General features: G+C 44.6%; 1 protein-coding gene across 4 annotated transcripts in view; it reads left to right on the top strand.

Annotated features, from left to right (window-relative positions):
• CEP170B (centrosomal protein 170B) overlaps positions 1 to 18470 on the top strand; it is a 143911-nt gene that overhangs the window by 97742 nt on the left and 27699 nt on the right. For all 4 annotated transcript variants that reach the window (XM_039536697.1, XM_039536698.1, XM_039536695.1 and 1 more), the window contains exons 7-12: positions 3613 to 3726; positions 4726 to 5202; positions 8481 to 9244; positions 10566 to 10754; positions 12070 to 12193; positions 13771 to 15567. In XM_039536697.1, coding sequence (XP_039392631.1) covers positions 3613 to 3726; positions 4726 to 5202; positions 8481 to 9244; positions 10566 to 10754; positions 12070 to 12193; positions 13771 to 15567 — 3465 coding nt within the window. The remainder of the gene's footprint in view (positions 1 to 3612; positions 3727 to 4725; positions 5203 to 8480; positions 9245 to 10565; positions 10755 to 12069; positions 12194 to 13770; positions 15568 to 18470) is intronic.

Raw genomic sequence — 18470 nt, 5'->3', positions numbered from 1 at the left:
CCTACACCATCGTCTCATCCACACATTGAGACCCTGCAATTCTGTCAGAACTAAGAGACGACTAAGGGGGATATGACAGAGGTCTATAAAATCATGACGGGTGTGGACCAAGTAAATAAGGAAATGTTATTTACTCCTCATCACACTAGAACTAGGGGTCACCAAATGAAATTAATAGGCAACAGGTTTAAAACAAGCAAAAGGAAGTATTTCTTCACACAGCACACAATCAACCTCTGGAACTCTTTGCCGGCAGATGTTGTGAAGGCCAAGACTTACAACCGGGTTAAAAAAAGAACTAGATAAGTTCTTGGAGGATAGGTCCATCAATGGCTATTAGCCAGGATGAGCAGAGATTGAAAACTATGCTCTGAAGTGTCCCTATCCTCTGTTTGCCAGAATGGGCAACACAGGATGGATCACTTGATGATTACCTGTTCTGTTCATTTCCTCTGACGCACCTGGCATCAGCTACTGTCGGAAGACAGGTTACTGAGCTACATAGACCATTGGTCTAACCCAGTATGGCTGTTCTTATGTTCTTAAAGGTTTTGGTCAGTTCTTACTCCTTTTTTAAATGGTTTGCCAGTCCCTATTTGTGATACCTATCGCTTAGCAATTACAATTCATTCATGGTGAGAAATCTTCCTCCTTTGAATTTTTAAAGGCCGCAGGAGCACTGTGAACGTAGCTTTCTTTTAAACGCTGTGGGGAGAAAGTACATAAAATAAGTTTTCAACCTCACTTGATCTGTACTCCTACGAGAGACAATATATTTATAATTTCCGTACATGAAGAAAAGCCCTTGGGAAGGGCCTGTGGTCAGTAAATGCTGTATTTTTAAAACAAAATTACTATATTTGGACTGTCATTTTCAAAGCCAGCATTCCAGATTTATTAGTTTCTCAATCGGATTTCTTCTAAAATATTCCAAGCAGTGGTGGTTAGGTTTGGGGGAGGGGTTAACTCGTCCTTCAGCCGTACTTTTTAACTGTATATCCTATTGCTGCCATAGCAATAAGAACTAATTCCCACCCTTTCCACACTAAGCTGGCAAGATAGATCAGTGCAGCGGCAGTCCGACGATTCCTTTCTACAGCTCAGTGTGTGGTTTTAAAGCACAAGTCAAGTAACCGCTGTCTAGGCAGCCGTAACGTGAATATGATGCCATAGAAGAAGTCAGGATTTAAAATTACGTCCAATAATGGACATGCTGATAGCTGCTATTGCTGGAGGCATCTAATGCATAGGTATGAGAGGCTCAAGAGTACAGATATGCATGCTTGCGAAATTGCTATGAACATCTGCTAGCCCAAGTGTGCCATCCACTCTTGGTCCCCACCATGCTGAGAATGACAAATGAAAGCTATTTTACTTGCCTCTTTAAATAAGCAAAGAAAACTTTGTCTCAGGTAAGCTGGGGGGTATAATCTTTACTCTTTACATTACAGTAGCATCCAGAGGCCCTAATCAGGATCAGCTAAATGTTTTACAAACCTGTGAAGAAATGCCCTGAATACCTAGGACCCATCCTAGGACCCTGATCTTAATTAACTTCAGTGGGGAATTCGCACCATATGATTCAGCTGACCAATCAAAACTGGCATTGCCAAGGCACCTTCCAGAAAAAAGAGTGATGAACAATAAATGGTAACCGTTTCCCATGGGGAGGGGGACGCGGTGGAATATAGAACATTTCTAGAAAGTCTGGTTATGTTCATGCAAATGTTTGAGGTTTTTCCCCATGTGACCAGATTTCATGGGGACAGTGTTTTTGAATGAAACTTTTTGATCGGTTCCATTAGCCATCATTTTCTCATAACAAAGACCTGACATTGCACTGAGATCTGTTTGAGTGAATCCCTGAAATCGCATAGCGCTTTATTGAATCCCAACACAGGAGACATCTGCCTGAGTAGAGGTTACTGCAGGATCAAAGCTAAGTGGCTATCAAGCAACTGTATGAGTTGTGTGAGTTGTACTTTGCACGATATGAGTTACATGGTGTTATCCAGCAACTCTAGAACTCTAGGTTTCTTTCACTCTTTGGGGCAGGGACCATCTCTCTCTTTTGTGTGTGCATGTGTGTGGCGGGAGGGCAGATGGCCAGTGCTATGGGGCCCTGATTATAGAAACAATTAATCATTCTGCAGGCTCATAACAAGGTTGTGCCGATTTGCTCAAGACAATATTTATGTATCAACCTGAAATTCATCCTTATGTATCAACCTGAGAGTCATCGTCTGTAATTCATAAATGCCAATCCAGCTTTTCATTGGAGAGTGAGTGAGGGAGTGGAGTTCGGTGTATAGTGTGCTCAGCCCATAATGAGTCTGAGTTGCCTTTGGTTACTTTCTGTGGCTTTGTTGGCTGAAGATAGCGTGGTTGGTGGCCACACAGAGGATCTACGTCTCTCGCTCTAGTCTTGGGGAAGTAATGGGGGAAATGATTTCTTCCCACCCCTGCGCTGTATCAGTCTCCTCTTTCCAATATAAACGTTGCATGGTTCAGATCAGCATCAACATTCAGCACAGGTCATTGCTCAGGGTGGGATCCATGGGTTGGAATGAAGGTCGCTGACAGAAATCTGGAGCGTGCCCAGCTGAAACTGGTTTAAATGTCAAGAGCTAACACCACTTCCACCCATGTGCCTGGCGAGGAGAGAGAGTCTCCCACGGGGCACTGAGAAAGGATTTGTAATGAGGCTCAGCGTATCCCAGCACTAGGAACCGTGAGATGTGCCCTGGTAGCACCGGGGTAGATGGAGGATCTTGCAGCAGCATGAGTGTCGTTTCGCAGTGTGGCTGCTGTCTCTCATGCTGAGCTACTGCAAGAGAAATAATTTGACTGCAGCTCACTTAACTCTGCAGTGAAAAGTCACCGTAAGAGAGTGCCAGCCCGATCCTGTTATTCAGGATTGGGGTGGTAGGCAGGATTTGGCTTTTACTGCAGACTTCGTCTTAGTTATACCTCCCCTCACCTTTACTACTTTGTATTTCCATACTGAGCCCAGTCCTGCAATCCATCAAAGACAAAGCTCCCATGATTTTCACCTGGAGGTTTGCATCCAATAGAACTGCAGGATTGGGAACTGTAAGTTTAAAGAGACACAGTTAAATCCTCCATTAAGATGCCCATGACTGCTGAAAACCTGGAAGAATTTAAATTTCACTTTTTTTCACATTTATTTTGCGTTTTGCTCAGCTGGGACAATGAATTGTGGTAGAGTCACTCTTTGGTTTCTCGGCAATAATATAATGCTACCGTCTCGGTTTGCAGCACAGCAGGGCATACTTAAAATCCAAAAGAAAACAGACAGTCTTCATTGCAATTTCTCTCCTTTTTTTGCCCCTTCTTTCTTTCTCCCTTCTCCCCTCACCAACCAAAACTTGGGGTCTGAACTAAATTGGGAGAAGACACTGGCAGTTTGAGCCAACAATATTTTGTAGTGAAATGCTGGAAAATTGCTTGAGTATAAGAAAGTCCATTGAGACTCCATCAGTCCACTTGCACTTCCCTGTTAGCAGACTGTACTCTGTTGCCTTTATGAATCTGATAGCCAACACCTACTGATATTTGCTGTTATGGTAACTTCTTGCTTTCCCTTCCCAGAGACAGCTCCTTATCGCACACCCCTTTATGGTCAGCCTTCATGGTGGGGAGAAGATGATGCAAATAACAAACTAGAAAGGCAGGAGGACAGAAGGCAAGAAGAACATTATTCAGGTAATGGAGATGGTCTTTTGGGGAAAATTGATTCTGCTGTATGACACTCTCCTTCAGAATTCTAGTGACTAAGGGTACGTCTTCACTACTGGCCGTATCGGCGGGTAGCAATCAATTTCTCGGGGATCAATAGATCGCGTCTCATCTAGACGCAATATATCGATCCCCGAACGCGCTCCTGTCGACTCCGGAACTCCACCAACCCGAACGGCGGTAGCGGAGTCGACGGGGAGCTGTGGACGTCGATCCCACGCCGTGAGGACAGTAGGTAACTCGATCTAAGATACTTCGACTTCAGCTACACTATTCACGTAGCTGAAGTTGCGTATGTTAGATCAATCCCACCCCCCAGTGTAGACCAGCCCTCTAATTCCATGTACTCTTTAAATTTGCATTCAATTATAATATTTTTGTTTAAAACAAAATGGGAATAAGGGGAAATAAAATAATGTGTGTTTGCTTGACATTGTGTGAAATGATAGTGAAAGTTGCCTTGGTAATACACTTTTAAATCCAAATAAATAAATACCAAGAACACCACCCCAAGGGGCCTGCTTGATTTCTGTTAACACCATGAAGGACACTAATACATTATGAAATCAAGCTCCGATCCTAGCTTCATATCCTAAGGTAGTCCCATGGAAATCACTTGTGTGTCTAAAGTTAAGTAGAGACTGATGTGATCATGCAGGATCAGGGCTTACGAAATTACACTGAAGAATAAACTTGGCTATAGTTATTAACTGTGGGATGAAGTTGCACAGGAACCTAAGGACCACCCCAAGCCCCACCACAATTCTTCTTCTGGGGAGAGAGAGAACAAACCACACATAACAGATGTTAGTCATGTTGCTTATTGAGGTTCTCAGATTCTACAGCGATGAGGGTGGTATACAAACAATCAAACTATACAGTTACCATGTATAGTAATTTAGGCTTTTAATCTAACATTGATGTGGTGCCTGTAGGGTGTGTTCTTCCATATTTTTGTATCTGTAGAAAGAACGAAGGAGATATCCCAGCATGAAGGGGAGATCAATGGTAATGTTATTGCTTATCGAGATTCCCAGGAACAGTCTGTGTATGCATTCAGAAGAGAACCTAGTTATTTTGAAATCCCAACGAAGGAATTCCAACAGCTGGCAAAATCTCCTGAAACACAGGTCCATGAAATCCCAACTAAGGACATTGATGCCGTGGTGCCACCCGTTGTGCAAAGCCATGCCTCTTTTACCATTGAATTTGATGACTGTACCCCTGGTAAAATAAAGATAAAAGATCATGTAACTAAGTTTTCACTCAGACAGAGAAGACCTTTCAGTAAGGATGCGGGTCACACAGAGATGATGTCAGCGGAGAGCAAGGTGGCTGATTGGCTGGTTCAGAATGACCCAAGTTTGATGAGAAGGCAGTCTCCGGGAGACGATGTGTACAGTACAAAGAGTGATCTTCCGGTTCATGTGAGGACACTGAAAGGTAAGCTGTTGGTTTTCATGCTGGCTAGTCCATGTGCTTGCCTTCCAAGTACACCATAAATAGGGGGAAAAAATGTTGCCCTTTTTCTCAGCCCAAAGTTCGCAGGGTAAGAACCACTTCTCTGTGACAGGTATTTTTATAATCACTATCAACGCTTTTAAGTCTAGTTCAGCTGTCCACTGCCCACCTGCTGGACATGGATGCCACTTGTGATGCTGGCAGTGGAATGCTCTAGTCCGGTTCCCACCTGGCTTTATCATGGCGGGTCGTCAGACATACTCGTCTCAAACAGTTTCAGTTTCAGATGTTTGAGTTTTTCTTCATGCCGTTAAGGCAGGTTAGAAACAGGTTTAACAGTTTGTTAATCTCTTCTCTTGGCCCCCTGTCGGGGTAGGAATGATGTTTGCTTTTTTAGCACTAGGTTCACAATTGCCAAATGTAGCTAATCGCCCTTGCTTTTGGTATAGAGTGGACAGTTACAATTCCGAGACAGTGGGGTGGGGGCTAGAGCTCCGGGGCAGAGTCTGAGGAGTGGGGACAGAGGTTATTGAAATTCCGTGCCATGGCTGTGAGAGAGGTTCTTTTCCTTAACCAAAGTGTATCTGAACTCCCCCTCCCCCACTATTTAACTGTTCCAGGTGAACCCAGGTCGCCTGCCTTTGTGAAGAGGCACGCCTGTCACTGTGAGGTGTCTTCTGTCATCTCTTGCAGACAAGGAGGGGAAGATTTTCAAAGGCCCGAAATAGTTTGGTGTCCCACTGCTAGTGGCAGTCGGGCATCTAATCAACCTTTGGAAATTCCCCCCATGATCTATTTGACCTGAGCTAGTTTGTCTGCCTCTATCAGCCCAGTTCATTGTCAGATGGGGAAAAAGCAACATCTTGTGAATTTCCACCAGTTTGCTCATGGAGGCCTTGCAAGTGCTGGAGGAGCTACAGTTTGTAATCCTCCTGCCTGTTACCAAGGAGCGGGGCTGTCAGGTCCACCAATGGCTGAGATTAATGAGCCTTCACGGGATGGCAAGACACCAGCTTCCTTCAAAGGAGAAGTCACTAGGCCCTCGTCCAAAACACCATCTTCTGATGTTGACAGTCTTGCTTACCTTTGGCGTAATCTGCCATGGTATGTAGTGTTTGAGAAGGTTGTATAGCAAAGAAGCTCTGGTGTCTTCCAGGGTATGTCTACACTGCAATTAAACACTCACAGCTGGCTCTGGCTAAGGGCTGCTTAACTGTGGTGTAGACATTTGGGCTCAGCCTGCAGCCAAGCTCTGGGACCCTCAGAGGTGGGTGGTCCCAGAGATCGGGCTGCAGGCCAAGCTCGAACATCTACACCATGATTAAACAGCCCCTTAGCCCGAGTCAGCTGGCATGGGCCAGCCACGAGTTTCTAACTGCAGTGTAGACATACCCTATGCGACTGCGTTTTGTTGTCTCGGATGTGAACCTTGGCTGTAGTGTATGGGAATGCACTGGAATAGTGCTCTTCCTTTCCAGAGAGATGCCAGGGGCTGGTGGCAGGCATTTGCTCATCTGCCCCTAGGATTTTCCCATATGGTGTTCTGTACAGCTGTGTGTGTCTCCACGCTCAATGTCTACATGAGGTTGGGAGAGAGAGAGTGAGATAATGTGAAGTTTCAGTATGCGGATGATGCACGTAATTGTCTCCTTTTCATCAAATACCTAGTTAGTGTATATATCCATCTGTATGTAGGCAGGGGATTCTCTGATGAGAACTTTGCAACATTTATCTATGCCTTTTTGACCTCCAGATCGGTTTACTGTGTAACACGTTCCTATGTGGGGCTGTCTTCGAAGAACACTTGTAAGCTACAGTTGGCCACCTCCTTAATTAGCATTGTTGGCCCCAAGGAACATTTTACACCAGTTTTCTGAGGTCTTCACTGGCTGCTTCTTTCCTTTTGGAAACAATTCAGGCGTCTTGACATCAGGATGTAAATACTCTGTGGTTTGGGTCCTGGCCACCAGAGGAAAGATGTAGTCTCTTACTGACTCTTACCGTGCTGTCATAACATCTGAAATCATCCAGGGAACTTCTCACAGCCCCAAGATTTTAATGTTGAGAGCAGGGTTCCCAGCCCTTAACTTGAGAACTTGCTGCTCACCTCAATCCAACAGAGACCAAGTTTACTGACCTTCAGGGCACAATACAAGGTTCATTTCTTGCTCAGCCTTTTTCTTGAGGAAGGGAGCTAGTGAGATCTTTGAAAGGCTACATTAGGGATTGAGTGTTAAATCATGATGCTCTTTACCGGTGTGGTTGGGCCACTTGCATTTGCAAAACAGGTGCAGTTTTCCTTTCAACTGCATGGTGTTAAACCTCTATCTCTTCTTATCACGCATGGGTACGGTCTAGAGTACAGAGGTCTTTTCACAGTTCTCCTGATGACTTGTTGTAAGTCCTTGGGCAAGTCACCCACAGCCTGGATGCCTCAGGTTCCTTCTTGGTTAAATGTTGGGGGAACCGGGGGAGATATTAAATGTTACAGAGATTCTGTACTAAAAATGTTACTACTTTTGGTGCAAAACAGAGCTTAATAAGCAAGAACCTTCCATAAAATAACCAAGTTAACCCTTGCCAGGAGGGTGAAGAAATGATGTGGAAGCCATATACATAACTTCTGGGAATTTTATGGCCTTAATCCTTTAGATAAAATTGAAAATCCTGCAACTCCTATTTTCTCTCCCCCTTAGAAGTTCAGGGGCACTTTAGCTATGAATTCCGTCAGCCTGCTGATCTTTCATCATCTTGGTTTGAGTCCATGGAATGCAATCTACAGGGCTTTTGTTTTGTCTTGTTTTGTTTCCCCTGCTCTACAGGGTAATTTTTGTCCCGCAACAAATGATGCATAACAAGATAATCTTTGGGAGTAGTGAAATTACACAGAATGGTAAAATAATTACTGTATTTATTTTGATTTAAATAATAAAAAAAGATGCACATAAAAAGATCTAGATGCGCTGATGCATAATTAATTTTACAATAACAACAAAACCAAAACCCCAACCGTATTCAAAAAGGAACTCCATCAGCCAGCTCCCTACACCTCCTCCTCCTACTTCCCACCCTTTCATCATTCTGGGACGCAAACCCTCAGCTCTCTCTAAACAGCAGATCAAACAGTGTCTTTTGCAGCATGCCCAGTATGAACTATTCCTTTACAAGCGAAAAATCCAGGATTGACCGTGCTGGAAGGTGGTTACTAGGGTTACAGTGAAATGTTAGTGTAGGAATAAATTGCGTGTGATCGTTTTCAGGTAACAGACATGAAGATGGGACGCAGAGCGATTCCGAAGACCCTGTTGCACCCACAGCAGAAAAGGAGACCGCCAGCAATGACCATGCAGCTGAGCAAGCCAGGCTTCAGCGCCAGATCAGGCGCGACCCCCACGAAATGCTGCATAACCAGCAGGCCTTCGTCATCGAGTTCTTTGATGATGACACGCCTCGTAAAAAGAGGTCACAGTCTTTCACGCACAGCGCACACTCCTCCCAGAGCGACACGGATCCCGTGCCGAAAACCAAGGTGGAAAAGCGCAAAGCTGCCATGCCTGCTGAGAAGCTTGGTAGCCCAGTGCCACCTCCTCATCTGGCTGCCCAGGCAGGCAAGCCGGCCAGCAATTCCTCGGGGACACAGAGATCCAGCTCCTTTAAGAGAGAGAAGACAGAAGATCGGATCAGCTCTTCGTCATCCTCTGCTTCAAGGCCGTCTGCAAAGAACTACGGCAGCATTGGGAGGAAGTCTAAAATTGCTCAGGATTTTGCTGCTGAGTATCTAAGGGAGAACTCTCAAGCTGGAAAGTTCAGCGCTGAGAAGCCAGCACCTCTGCAGGTGCCAGTGGCTCCCCGGGTAGTAATATCGTCTGCACCAGACCCTGCCACCACTCCACCTACCGATCCAAAATTGGTCAAGGCTAGGAAGCATGAGGAGGAGGATAGTTTAAGTGAAACGGGCACATACACCATTGAGACGGAGTCACAAGATAAAGAAGTAGAAGAAGCTCGGAAAATGATAGATCAGGTAAAATCACTCCAGGGAACACCTCTTATAAATGTGATCACTGTTGGCCGACAAACCAGGGGTTGACCCAGGGACCTCTAGGGTACGTCTACGCTGCAAAGTGGCAGCCCGCGGCAGCTAGTCTCAGAGCCCAGGGCTACAGACTCGGGCCTATGGGCTTGTGCTAGAGTGCCAAAACAACCTCCCCCCTCAGGCTACAGACCCTGAGCCTGAATGTCTGTATGTCCATTTGAGTGCTGTAGCCTTGTTTGTAGACCTGGGCTCTGAGACGCTGCTGCTTGCAGTGTAGACGTACCCCTCGAGCCAAAAATATGAGCTGCGATGGCTTCAGCTAAAGGGTGTGAGCTGGATGGGAGCTCTAAGGGATTCCTGTCCTCTGTGGATCCAGCACAGACGGGATCCTGTCACACATTCACGAGTGCGTTACACAGGCACCGTAAATGGGGGTAAAATATCCATTAAAAACCCATCTGAAAAGGAGCAGGGGGACCTTATCGCAACTCACATCTTTGTGTCCAAATAGGATTTACATGCAAAGGTACAAGAATGGCCTTGCAAATGTACCAGCAAAGAGCAACGTGATGCTCAAAATAATGAAGGGGTCGATTCTGCCAAGATTTGTACAAATGAGGAACTTTACACAACGGGGCTGCTCGACTGCACAAGTCTTTGCAAGTTCAGGATCTAACTATGCATCATGCCCTTTACCCCACCTCCTCCAGCCCTGCTGTTAATAATATATGGGGCACATATACTCTGCCTGGCAGGCTCTCCCTGGCAGGCCAAAAGAAGCTGAAACAGAGGACAGATTTTCTCTCTCTCAGGAGCCCCAGTGACATCCCCAACTCGTAGTTGGGCATGGTTTGGTTTAGTTAAAGGGGACTTGCCCAGGCAGATGGCAACTAATTGCTGTAGGGGAGGGAGTGTCCGGGTGGGGTTGGTCATGGAAATGGTTGTATCTGTTTTAATTTAAACAATGAATGTTAACTTAAAAAAAAAAAAAACCAACCACCCCAAACACAAACAGTTATTTGGTAAAGCGTGGCCTATTTCCAGGTTTAACAACAAAGGAAGCAGGCAGAGGTTCAAGTAAAACAGGCACGTGAAAAATAACAGAAATGTAGGCAAAGGGTAAAGTAAAGTTGGGGGGGGGGGGAAATCCTGTGATTGAGTGGCGGGTAAAATACCTTACATGGAATATACGAATTGGTTTGTATCTGACCATTTGGGACCCCAGTTTCAGTGTGATTCGCATTTTTTGGATTTGGCTTTCATGGTTAGTGTTTTAATCTCTCCCCTCCCCCACCACACACTTTTTTAGGTTTTTGGCGTGTTTGAATCTCCAGAGTTTTCCAGATTGTCTTCAGCCTACAGACCTGTTATAAAAGGCGAAAAGGAAGAACCAAGCTCTCACCAGCATCTAATCACTGAAAATGGCACCAGTCAGAAGACACTTCTGCTCCAGGCATTCCCTTCCAAACCCACTTGTGGGTCCCAGGCTGAGATGCAGGTACAGGGAACAGGGATGGTGTATGTGCTTTTCTGCCTAGGTGGGAATGTATTGATTTGATTTCACCTTTGGGAGACCAGTCTGTGTGTGCAACAGGCTCTCAGGAGGGCGTGACATTCCCTAGGGTGCAACCTGAACTGCTGTGTCCCTTCAGCTCTTCAGACTGGGATGCCTTTAACACTGCTTTGCTGCTGAATAGCAAACCTCTGCGGGCTCTGCTCACACACAGCCCCTAGCAAGTAAAGTCACTCGCAGCTGAGTACATGAATGCGATGCCCAGCCATCCATAAATTACATGCAGGGCGACACCCGCATATCCCTGAATCCCAGCCTTGTCCCCTAGAAATGTGCATCTTGTACTGTTCAGTACCCACTGGCCAGTACAAGCTCATAAATAGTCTGTCATTCCAGCAGTGGGTAATGAATATGCAGCAGCCCTGTTGACCTAGTAGAGATTTCTTAAAACACTTCAGTCAAACACACTGGTTTAGATAAAACAATAAAAGAAGTTTATTAACTAGAGAAAGATAGATTTTAAGTGATCATAAATGGTAAGGCATTAAAGTCAGCACTGGTTACCAAAGAAATAAAAGGTTAAACACGCAAGTTAATTCCTAAACTTTATCAGACTAATAGGCTTAAAAGCAAAAGGTTTGTCTCACGATGAGCTGCAATACATTTCACAGGCTGCATCCCTTTTCAGCCTGGGACCATTCCATCCCTTTTTCAGTTCTTTGAGAGTTCTTGCTGCCATAAGCGGAGAAATGGAAGGAGGAGAGCGGCATCCTGTAGCGGTCGCTGTCCTTTATTTTTATATCCTCCTCCTCCTCTCTCTGAGGATTATCGCCCTACCGGGGTGTAGACAGCCTCCCTGCTACAGTGTGAATCTCATGTACAGAGGAGACTATGTAAATTTCTTGTTTACACTTCCCCGTTGCTGAAGGATTGCTGCTTAAGTAAGTCATAACTCACTTGACTTTGTTGGTACCTGTCTGTGGTTGCCAGTGTGTCTTTTCCTCTGAAAAATGGGTTTGTTGGCATTACCCAGAACTACAACATATTTCAGTAACAATCATATAGCAAAATCTCATAATTTTACACATAGTGTTGTTATACACATTTTAACAGGACACTCATGTTCAGCGGATTATGAGTTTTCAAATGATACCTCATACTTGGTACAGAATATGTCATAATCATATAAAGGGGTGAACATGGGGTACCGGGCGTCATGTGAGTACAGGGTGTCATAGAGGGGTTTTGTGACAAGACTTTGGTTAAAAAAAATTTAAACATTCCATTTGTCTCTTTATAGGTGCCTCCAGCATCTCAAGGTGGTCAGAAATGGGTCTCTAGGTGGGCAAGTCTTGCTGACAGCTACACAGACTCAGGGCTTTGTGATGGTCAACAGCAGGGATTAGTATCTGAGGGCCATACAGGTAAGTACTGTACTGATGCCATCTTCAGGATGCTGGACAGTTTATTTGAAAGTGACATGAAAAGTGTGTGTGTGAGGGGAGGGAAGATGTGCATATGCTCTTTTTTGTTGCTTTCTGATGGACATAAAGAAAGCTTGAAATGGTCTTAAATTTTCTTACAGCTTACTGTCTGTTTTAACTAAAGTATTGGGAAAGAAATCTTTCTTTCTTTAGGATTAGCTGCCTCATCCGTTCAGTTAAGGGTTATGAAGGCACCCAGTGCACATATGAGTCATCCAAGTCCTCCAACAAGAAAAGTGAAGACCATACTTGACATTCCTGATGTTTCTTAAGGTGGCATAGGGAACAATAACACTTAAGGGGGCAGGACTGGAAATAACCATCCATCAGGAATTGTTTATACTTCATTACGAAGGAAAAAAGAAAAGGCAGAACCCCAATTTTTCCTTTGCAAGACATTTATGAAAGTTAGTACTGACCAGCCCTCTTTAGCTGTGGTTTTGTTGCACTTCTCCCATGTTCTCAAGCTGTGCTGAGCATTTGGTAGAACTAGGTAGCAGTATTTGAAGTGATTGTAGGAAGCCTGATGCATAGAACAAAGTACAAGAGAAGAAAAAACAAAATTAAGTCTTAGAATCATGTCAGAGATAGGAGCTAAAAAACTGAAAGGGCCCTAAGACCTGATGTTGAGAACGGGAGTCGGAGAGAGTAGGAAATGTTGTAATCCAGAAGACAAACATGCCCCCTCTCTCTAGATAAGGAGCCATATGTCCTCTCTTCAACAGCTAAAAGGCTGCAGAAAGCAATTATTTTGTTCCAGAGATTATTTCCATAATGTGGCACATTGTAATTGAATTCTCCTGGACAATTGGGTGTTTTATCTTGCAATGCCAATCAAGTTACAAGCCATTTATTATTTAAACGAAAAATGATGGAAGATATGAAATCCTGGGCTGTGACATGGGGTGAAATAATAAAACTCTTCTAGTAAAGTGTGTCCTTAATAACACGTAGAATATCATTGCCTTCTAATTCCTAAATCTGTTTAAACAGTAGGATTTCTGTATGGAGACTTTGATGTGGAGTACAATCTGCTAAGGTCTGTACAAGTGGAAAGTGGCATCTCTTTAGTGAAGTAAACTACATCATCTAGCACATTTCTTAAAATGTTGCATCTCTGGTCCAAACATATGGCTCCATGGTTGACAGCTTTTCCCTGTTCCCTTTGGCAGGAAGAAGATATAGTTTCAGGGTCTCTTGTATATTTGTGTGGTCTTTTAAATTTATATAACTCTGACACGGCTGGGATGTTTGAATGTCAAGGTTATTAAATCAGATTTAGGACTTGATTCTGCAAGGTGATGAGCACTCTGGCCCTGATCCAGCCTGGGACTTAAGCAAATGCTTAGCTTTAAGCATATGTATGGGACCTATTGATGTCGGTGCTTAAAATTAAGGTTGTACTTAATTGCCTTTCTGGATCTGCGCCTTGCAGGCTCAAGCCCCTGGTGAATAAATGCAGTGTTCTAGTACACCATGTAAACAGCATTTAATGGGTGTCTTTTACTCTTTCTTAGAAAGTGGCACAGCTCATAAACCAGGAGAACCAGAGACCATTGTGCCTTCAAGAACAAGAAGGCTTCTTCCCCAGCTCCCACCGAGTGATAAATCTGACAGCCCAACACCCACAGTTTTAATTTGTCAAGACTCGTATCCTGAAGTATCCAAGAGAAACATTGTAAAGGAACAGGGTAAAGAAACCTATGCTGATCCCAGCACCCGATTGTTCATCCAAGAGGACTTGGATCCTGATAGCCTGAGTGATGCCAGCAAGTCCGACGACGGCTTTGGTTTGGAAAAAGGAAAGAAATGCAAAGAAAACACTAAAATGCCTGAGCAAGAACGACGAAGGGGGGAAGATTTAAAACCTGAGGTCCGACAGGCAGCAGCGCCAGGGGTTTCAAGTATCACAGCTGTAAGTGAGCCAGTATCTACTTCCTTCTACATTGGTGATGAAACTAATGAGGCTGGGATTCCCTCCAAGCTTTCTCTAAGTGCGTCTCATTCTCGAGCAGACAAAGAATGCAAGGATCAAGAGTTTCCTGTCAAGTCACCCAGTGCAGCTGCTTCTGGAAAGCCAGTGGTCAAAGACGTTAACAGCACTTACGTTAGCGCGTCGGGGAAAATGGTAATTTCCCTTCATCAGAATCTTGCTCAGGAGCAAGAATACGTAGCCACAAAAGAAATATCCTCCTTCATTAGGCAGGAAAGTTTTACCAAAGACAAATCAAGCAGCGTTGTTCCTCAGAATAAACTTCCTCATATTTCAAGTCACCCTCTGCTTAAAGATTTAGATGTTGCACGATCAAGCCGTATGGACTATAATCAAGACACTCATCTTATCCTTAAAGACACTGAAACGGCTTTGGCAGCACTGGAAGCCAAAATACTCTGTCAAAACCACCAGCTGGACCTTTCAGGAACTATTCCCGGGCAGCTAGAAGACTCCTTATCTGGGGACTCTGATGTGGACACAGCAAGCACGGTCAGCTTGGTTAGCGGTAAAAACGTCCCAAGCAGCACACCGAAATGCCAAGTTACAAGCAGCTTGCAGAAAGAGAAATCCTCCTCCACGCCCTCTATCCAGGACCAGTGCAGCCAGCCCAGTGCTCGCGAAAGGCTGTCAGAAAAACGCAGGATGCTTCCGCTCGAGGCGGGAAACAGAGGAGAAACCGCCAAACGTTTCCAAATCAAGCGAAGTGCTGGGGCTCGTGGGTCACTGGATTTTACAGATGACGAAAGAAGCTCTACTCTTCCTTACTTCCCGGTAAGTGAAACGGCCTCCTCTGATCACGAGCATTCTGTGTCAAAATCCGTCCCCAGAAGGAAACCTTTTACTCAGGCTGTGAAAGAGGAGCGCGGCAAAGTGACTGCAAACGTGCAAAAGATCCAGCAAGTTCTCACCAGGTCCAACAGTTTATCGACCCCCAGGCCCACGAGGGCCTCAAAACTCCGTCGCGCCCGGTTGGGAGATGCCTCAGATAATGAATGTGCCGACACCGAGAAAACAACCTCCAACCTCGAAGCCACAACTGCGGCTTCTAAACAATCCGCGGAGTCTAAAAAGCTGTCCAGGCTTGACATCCTTGCCATGCCAAGGAAACGGGCAGGTTCGTTTACAGTGCCAAGCGACTCTGAAACGACGCAGCCAAGAACTGGGTTTTCAGGGCGCAGTGTGGAGTCGTATTATGCAAATCGGAAGCCACCTGTGTCAGACGCTAGAACTGCAGCTAGAAAAACTGCAGCTGCTGCTACTACAAAGCAACCTTTCAGTAGAACTCGTTCTAGCAGTGTCAGGTATTCATCCACCTCCAGTAAGTGCTTACGTTTTGTATCTCCCTAGTCCCGCTCTTTTATAATAGACTCTCTATGTGGGCTCCAGGTGTAGTTCTCCTAGGAACAACAAAAGCACGGCCGTGGGTGTGCCATGAGGAGGAAGAGAGGGAAGGGAACGAGGAAGAGGGACAAAGAGAGGAGTGTGCACAAATAAGCATGTTGGCACAATTCATGAACAACACAACTTGACACGTCAAGGTATAGAAATAGCACATATACCCAACTGAGATTGTCTGATCAATCAGAAGGATTTCATAACTGATTAGTGATTTTTGAGTGCCTCAGTTATTGCGTGCCCAACCTGAGATGCTTTAATAGGGGCTGACTTTCAGAAGGTGAGTATTGAGCACTTTCTAAAAGTCAGAGTGTCTCGAATTGGGCACCCAAAATCACTACTCATGTGAAGATCTTGGCCCCATTCACAAAGATAGAACTTCTTGACTTTCCAGTGTCACATGGAAATTCGCTGCTTGTCTTTGGTTTTGAAGAGCCAGAAAACGTGTGCGTTGGCCCAACAGAGAATTTATAACTGTGTCAATGATGGTTTGAGGTCAGAGTAGTAAATTTGAAGGCATCAGAGAGGGCAAAACGAGAAATAAGCAAGTGAACAAATAATTTGGAAGCAGCTCTGCTGCTTGCAGCAAATTCAAAACATTGGATGACTGGACAATTGGCATTGAACTCTGATAGCCCATGGGGGGAGATGGCCTCTGCGTCTTTTTATTGTCTGGCATGCAGCCTCCAAAATGTGCCATAGTTACAGTAGCTACATACTTAAATCTCTCACTGAGGAATATGGTGCAGATTATTTGGCTGCCTACCTGTGCAGAGCCATTGGCTATTTGTGAACCGTGTCTTGAACATTAACAGTTATGTTTAAACTGTACTTAAATTAATAGATACTGCACAGTAATCAGAGATGGTTCTGAACATCATTTGGTCTGATACCCTGGTTCCTTGGCCTTCGGGGCATAAGAACGTAAGAATCGCCCTACTGGGTCAGACCAAAGGTCCATCTAGCCCAGTATCCTGTCTTCCGACAGTGGCCAATGCCAGGGAATGAACACAACAGGTAATCATCAAGTGATCCATTCCCTGTCGCTCATTCCCAGCTTCTGGCAAAGAGAGGCTAGGGACCCCATTCTTGCCCATCCTGGCTAATAGCCACTGATGGACCTATCTTCCATGAATGTATCTAGTTCTTTTTTGAACCCAGTTATGGTCGTGGCCTTCACAACATCCTCTGGCAAGGAGTTCCACAGGTTGACTGTGTGTCACCCATACAGCAAGTCATATCAATTCACTTGGGCTTTTAGAGAAGATGGCGAATGAAGAGGGTGAGGAATTCTGTGGCTTGCTGAGTTTCACTGGGGCTGTTGGGACAGTGACTAGTTTCAGCCCATCTGTTTTTTGTAACTTGCATCAAAGGCCTTTAGGGCTTGTCTTCACTACCAGAGTAAATCCATCTAAGTCAACTTGAATAACGTAGCTGGAGTCAACGTAGCTTAGGTCGACTTACCCCGGTGTCATCACTGTGCTTCCTATTGCATGTTGGAATTGTTATTCACTGCTGCTGTTGTTTTAATTTTGACTTTTCAAATGATCTAATCTCCTTTTATTTTGTTGGGGGTTTTTTTACACACTGATATGCAAAGAAATCAGCATAGAGTATGAACAAGCTAAGTGAATATGTACAATATTTCCCTTGTGTTTTCTGAGACGGGCTCCTATTTACATTCTCTTGTGTTCGAATATTGACAAATTCAAAGCGCAGGGGGTTGGACCAGATGACCTCTCGAGGTCCCTTCTGGCCTTACATTTCAGAGTTTTCCAGCTAGGTTCTTCCCCTGCACTGGACCACAGACTTTGAATGTTAAAACAAATTCATCCCCGGTTCTTGTTCTAAATGAATTGGTTTTGGGCTTCCAGTACTTTGTTACAACACACTAACAATGTTCCTTGTGTAGAATTACAGCAGAGAATTATAATTCTTTCTGTTAAATCATTTGCTATTAAAATACTAATCTTCTAATTCCTTGATAGAATTCTGGACCTTGCACAAGTTCTACATAGACTGGGGTACTTTAATATGCTTTGTCGTACTGTAGATAGTGTTTGATATGTGTTCCTGTACTAATGAACAAACAGCTAGTACCCCCTTATAAGAGCAAAAAATAAACTTGAATAAGCTAAAATGTTTCACTGTGGTATCAAGGTGTTTTTGAACATGATACGGTAACTATTTGAAAATGATGTGCTTTGACACTGGAACCAGAGATTCTGGGTGATGTGAGGACTGAGAGAGAGCAGTGAGGTAGATCTGGCTGCCTTACTCAAGGATTTCTTAAAATAGTTACCTAAGAGCCATTACCTCCATCCATACCAGTGAAAACGTAATCCTACCAATAGAGAAACAGAATGAATACATGTCCATGGGACATGAGATGCCAGGATGTTGACAGGCTATCTTAAGCAATTGTACTGAGATGTCAGGATATTGTCAGAATGTTTTGAAAGCTCGGGGCCAGATTTGTCTCACTTATGCTGGATTTATGCAGCGTGATGTCATTGGCTTCAGTGGACTTAATTCTGATTTACAATAGCCGAGGTGAGTGGTGGATCAAGCCCTTAATTTTGAAATGTCCACTGAATGCAAGAATAACCTCTTGATTCTGAAAGTTGGATGGCTTTTTAGGGTTTTTTTATGGGGAGGGATAGCTCAGTGGTTTGAACATTGGCTTGCTAAACCCAGGGTTGTGAGTTCAATCCTTGAGGGGGCCACTTAGGGATCTGGGGCAAAAATCAGTACTTGGTCCTGCTAGTGAAGGCAGGGGGCTGGACTCAGGGTCCCTTCCAGCTCTATGAGATAGGTGTATAAACA

The sequence above is a fragment of the Mauremys reevesii genome, linkage group 4 (genome assembly GCF_016161935.1).
Source record: "Mauremys reevesii isolate NIE-2019 linkage group 4, ASM1616193v1, whole genome shotgun sequence".
NCBI lineage: Eukaryota > Metazoa > Chordata > Testudines > Geoemydidae > Mauremys > Mauremys reevesii.
The sequence above is the reverse complement of the archived record's forward strand: the minus strand, read 5'-3'. Positions and strand labels throughout refer to the sequence as shown.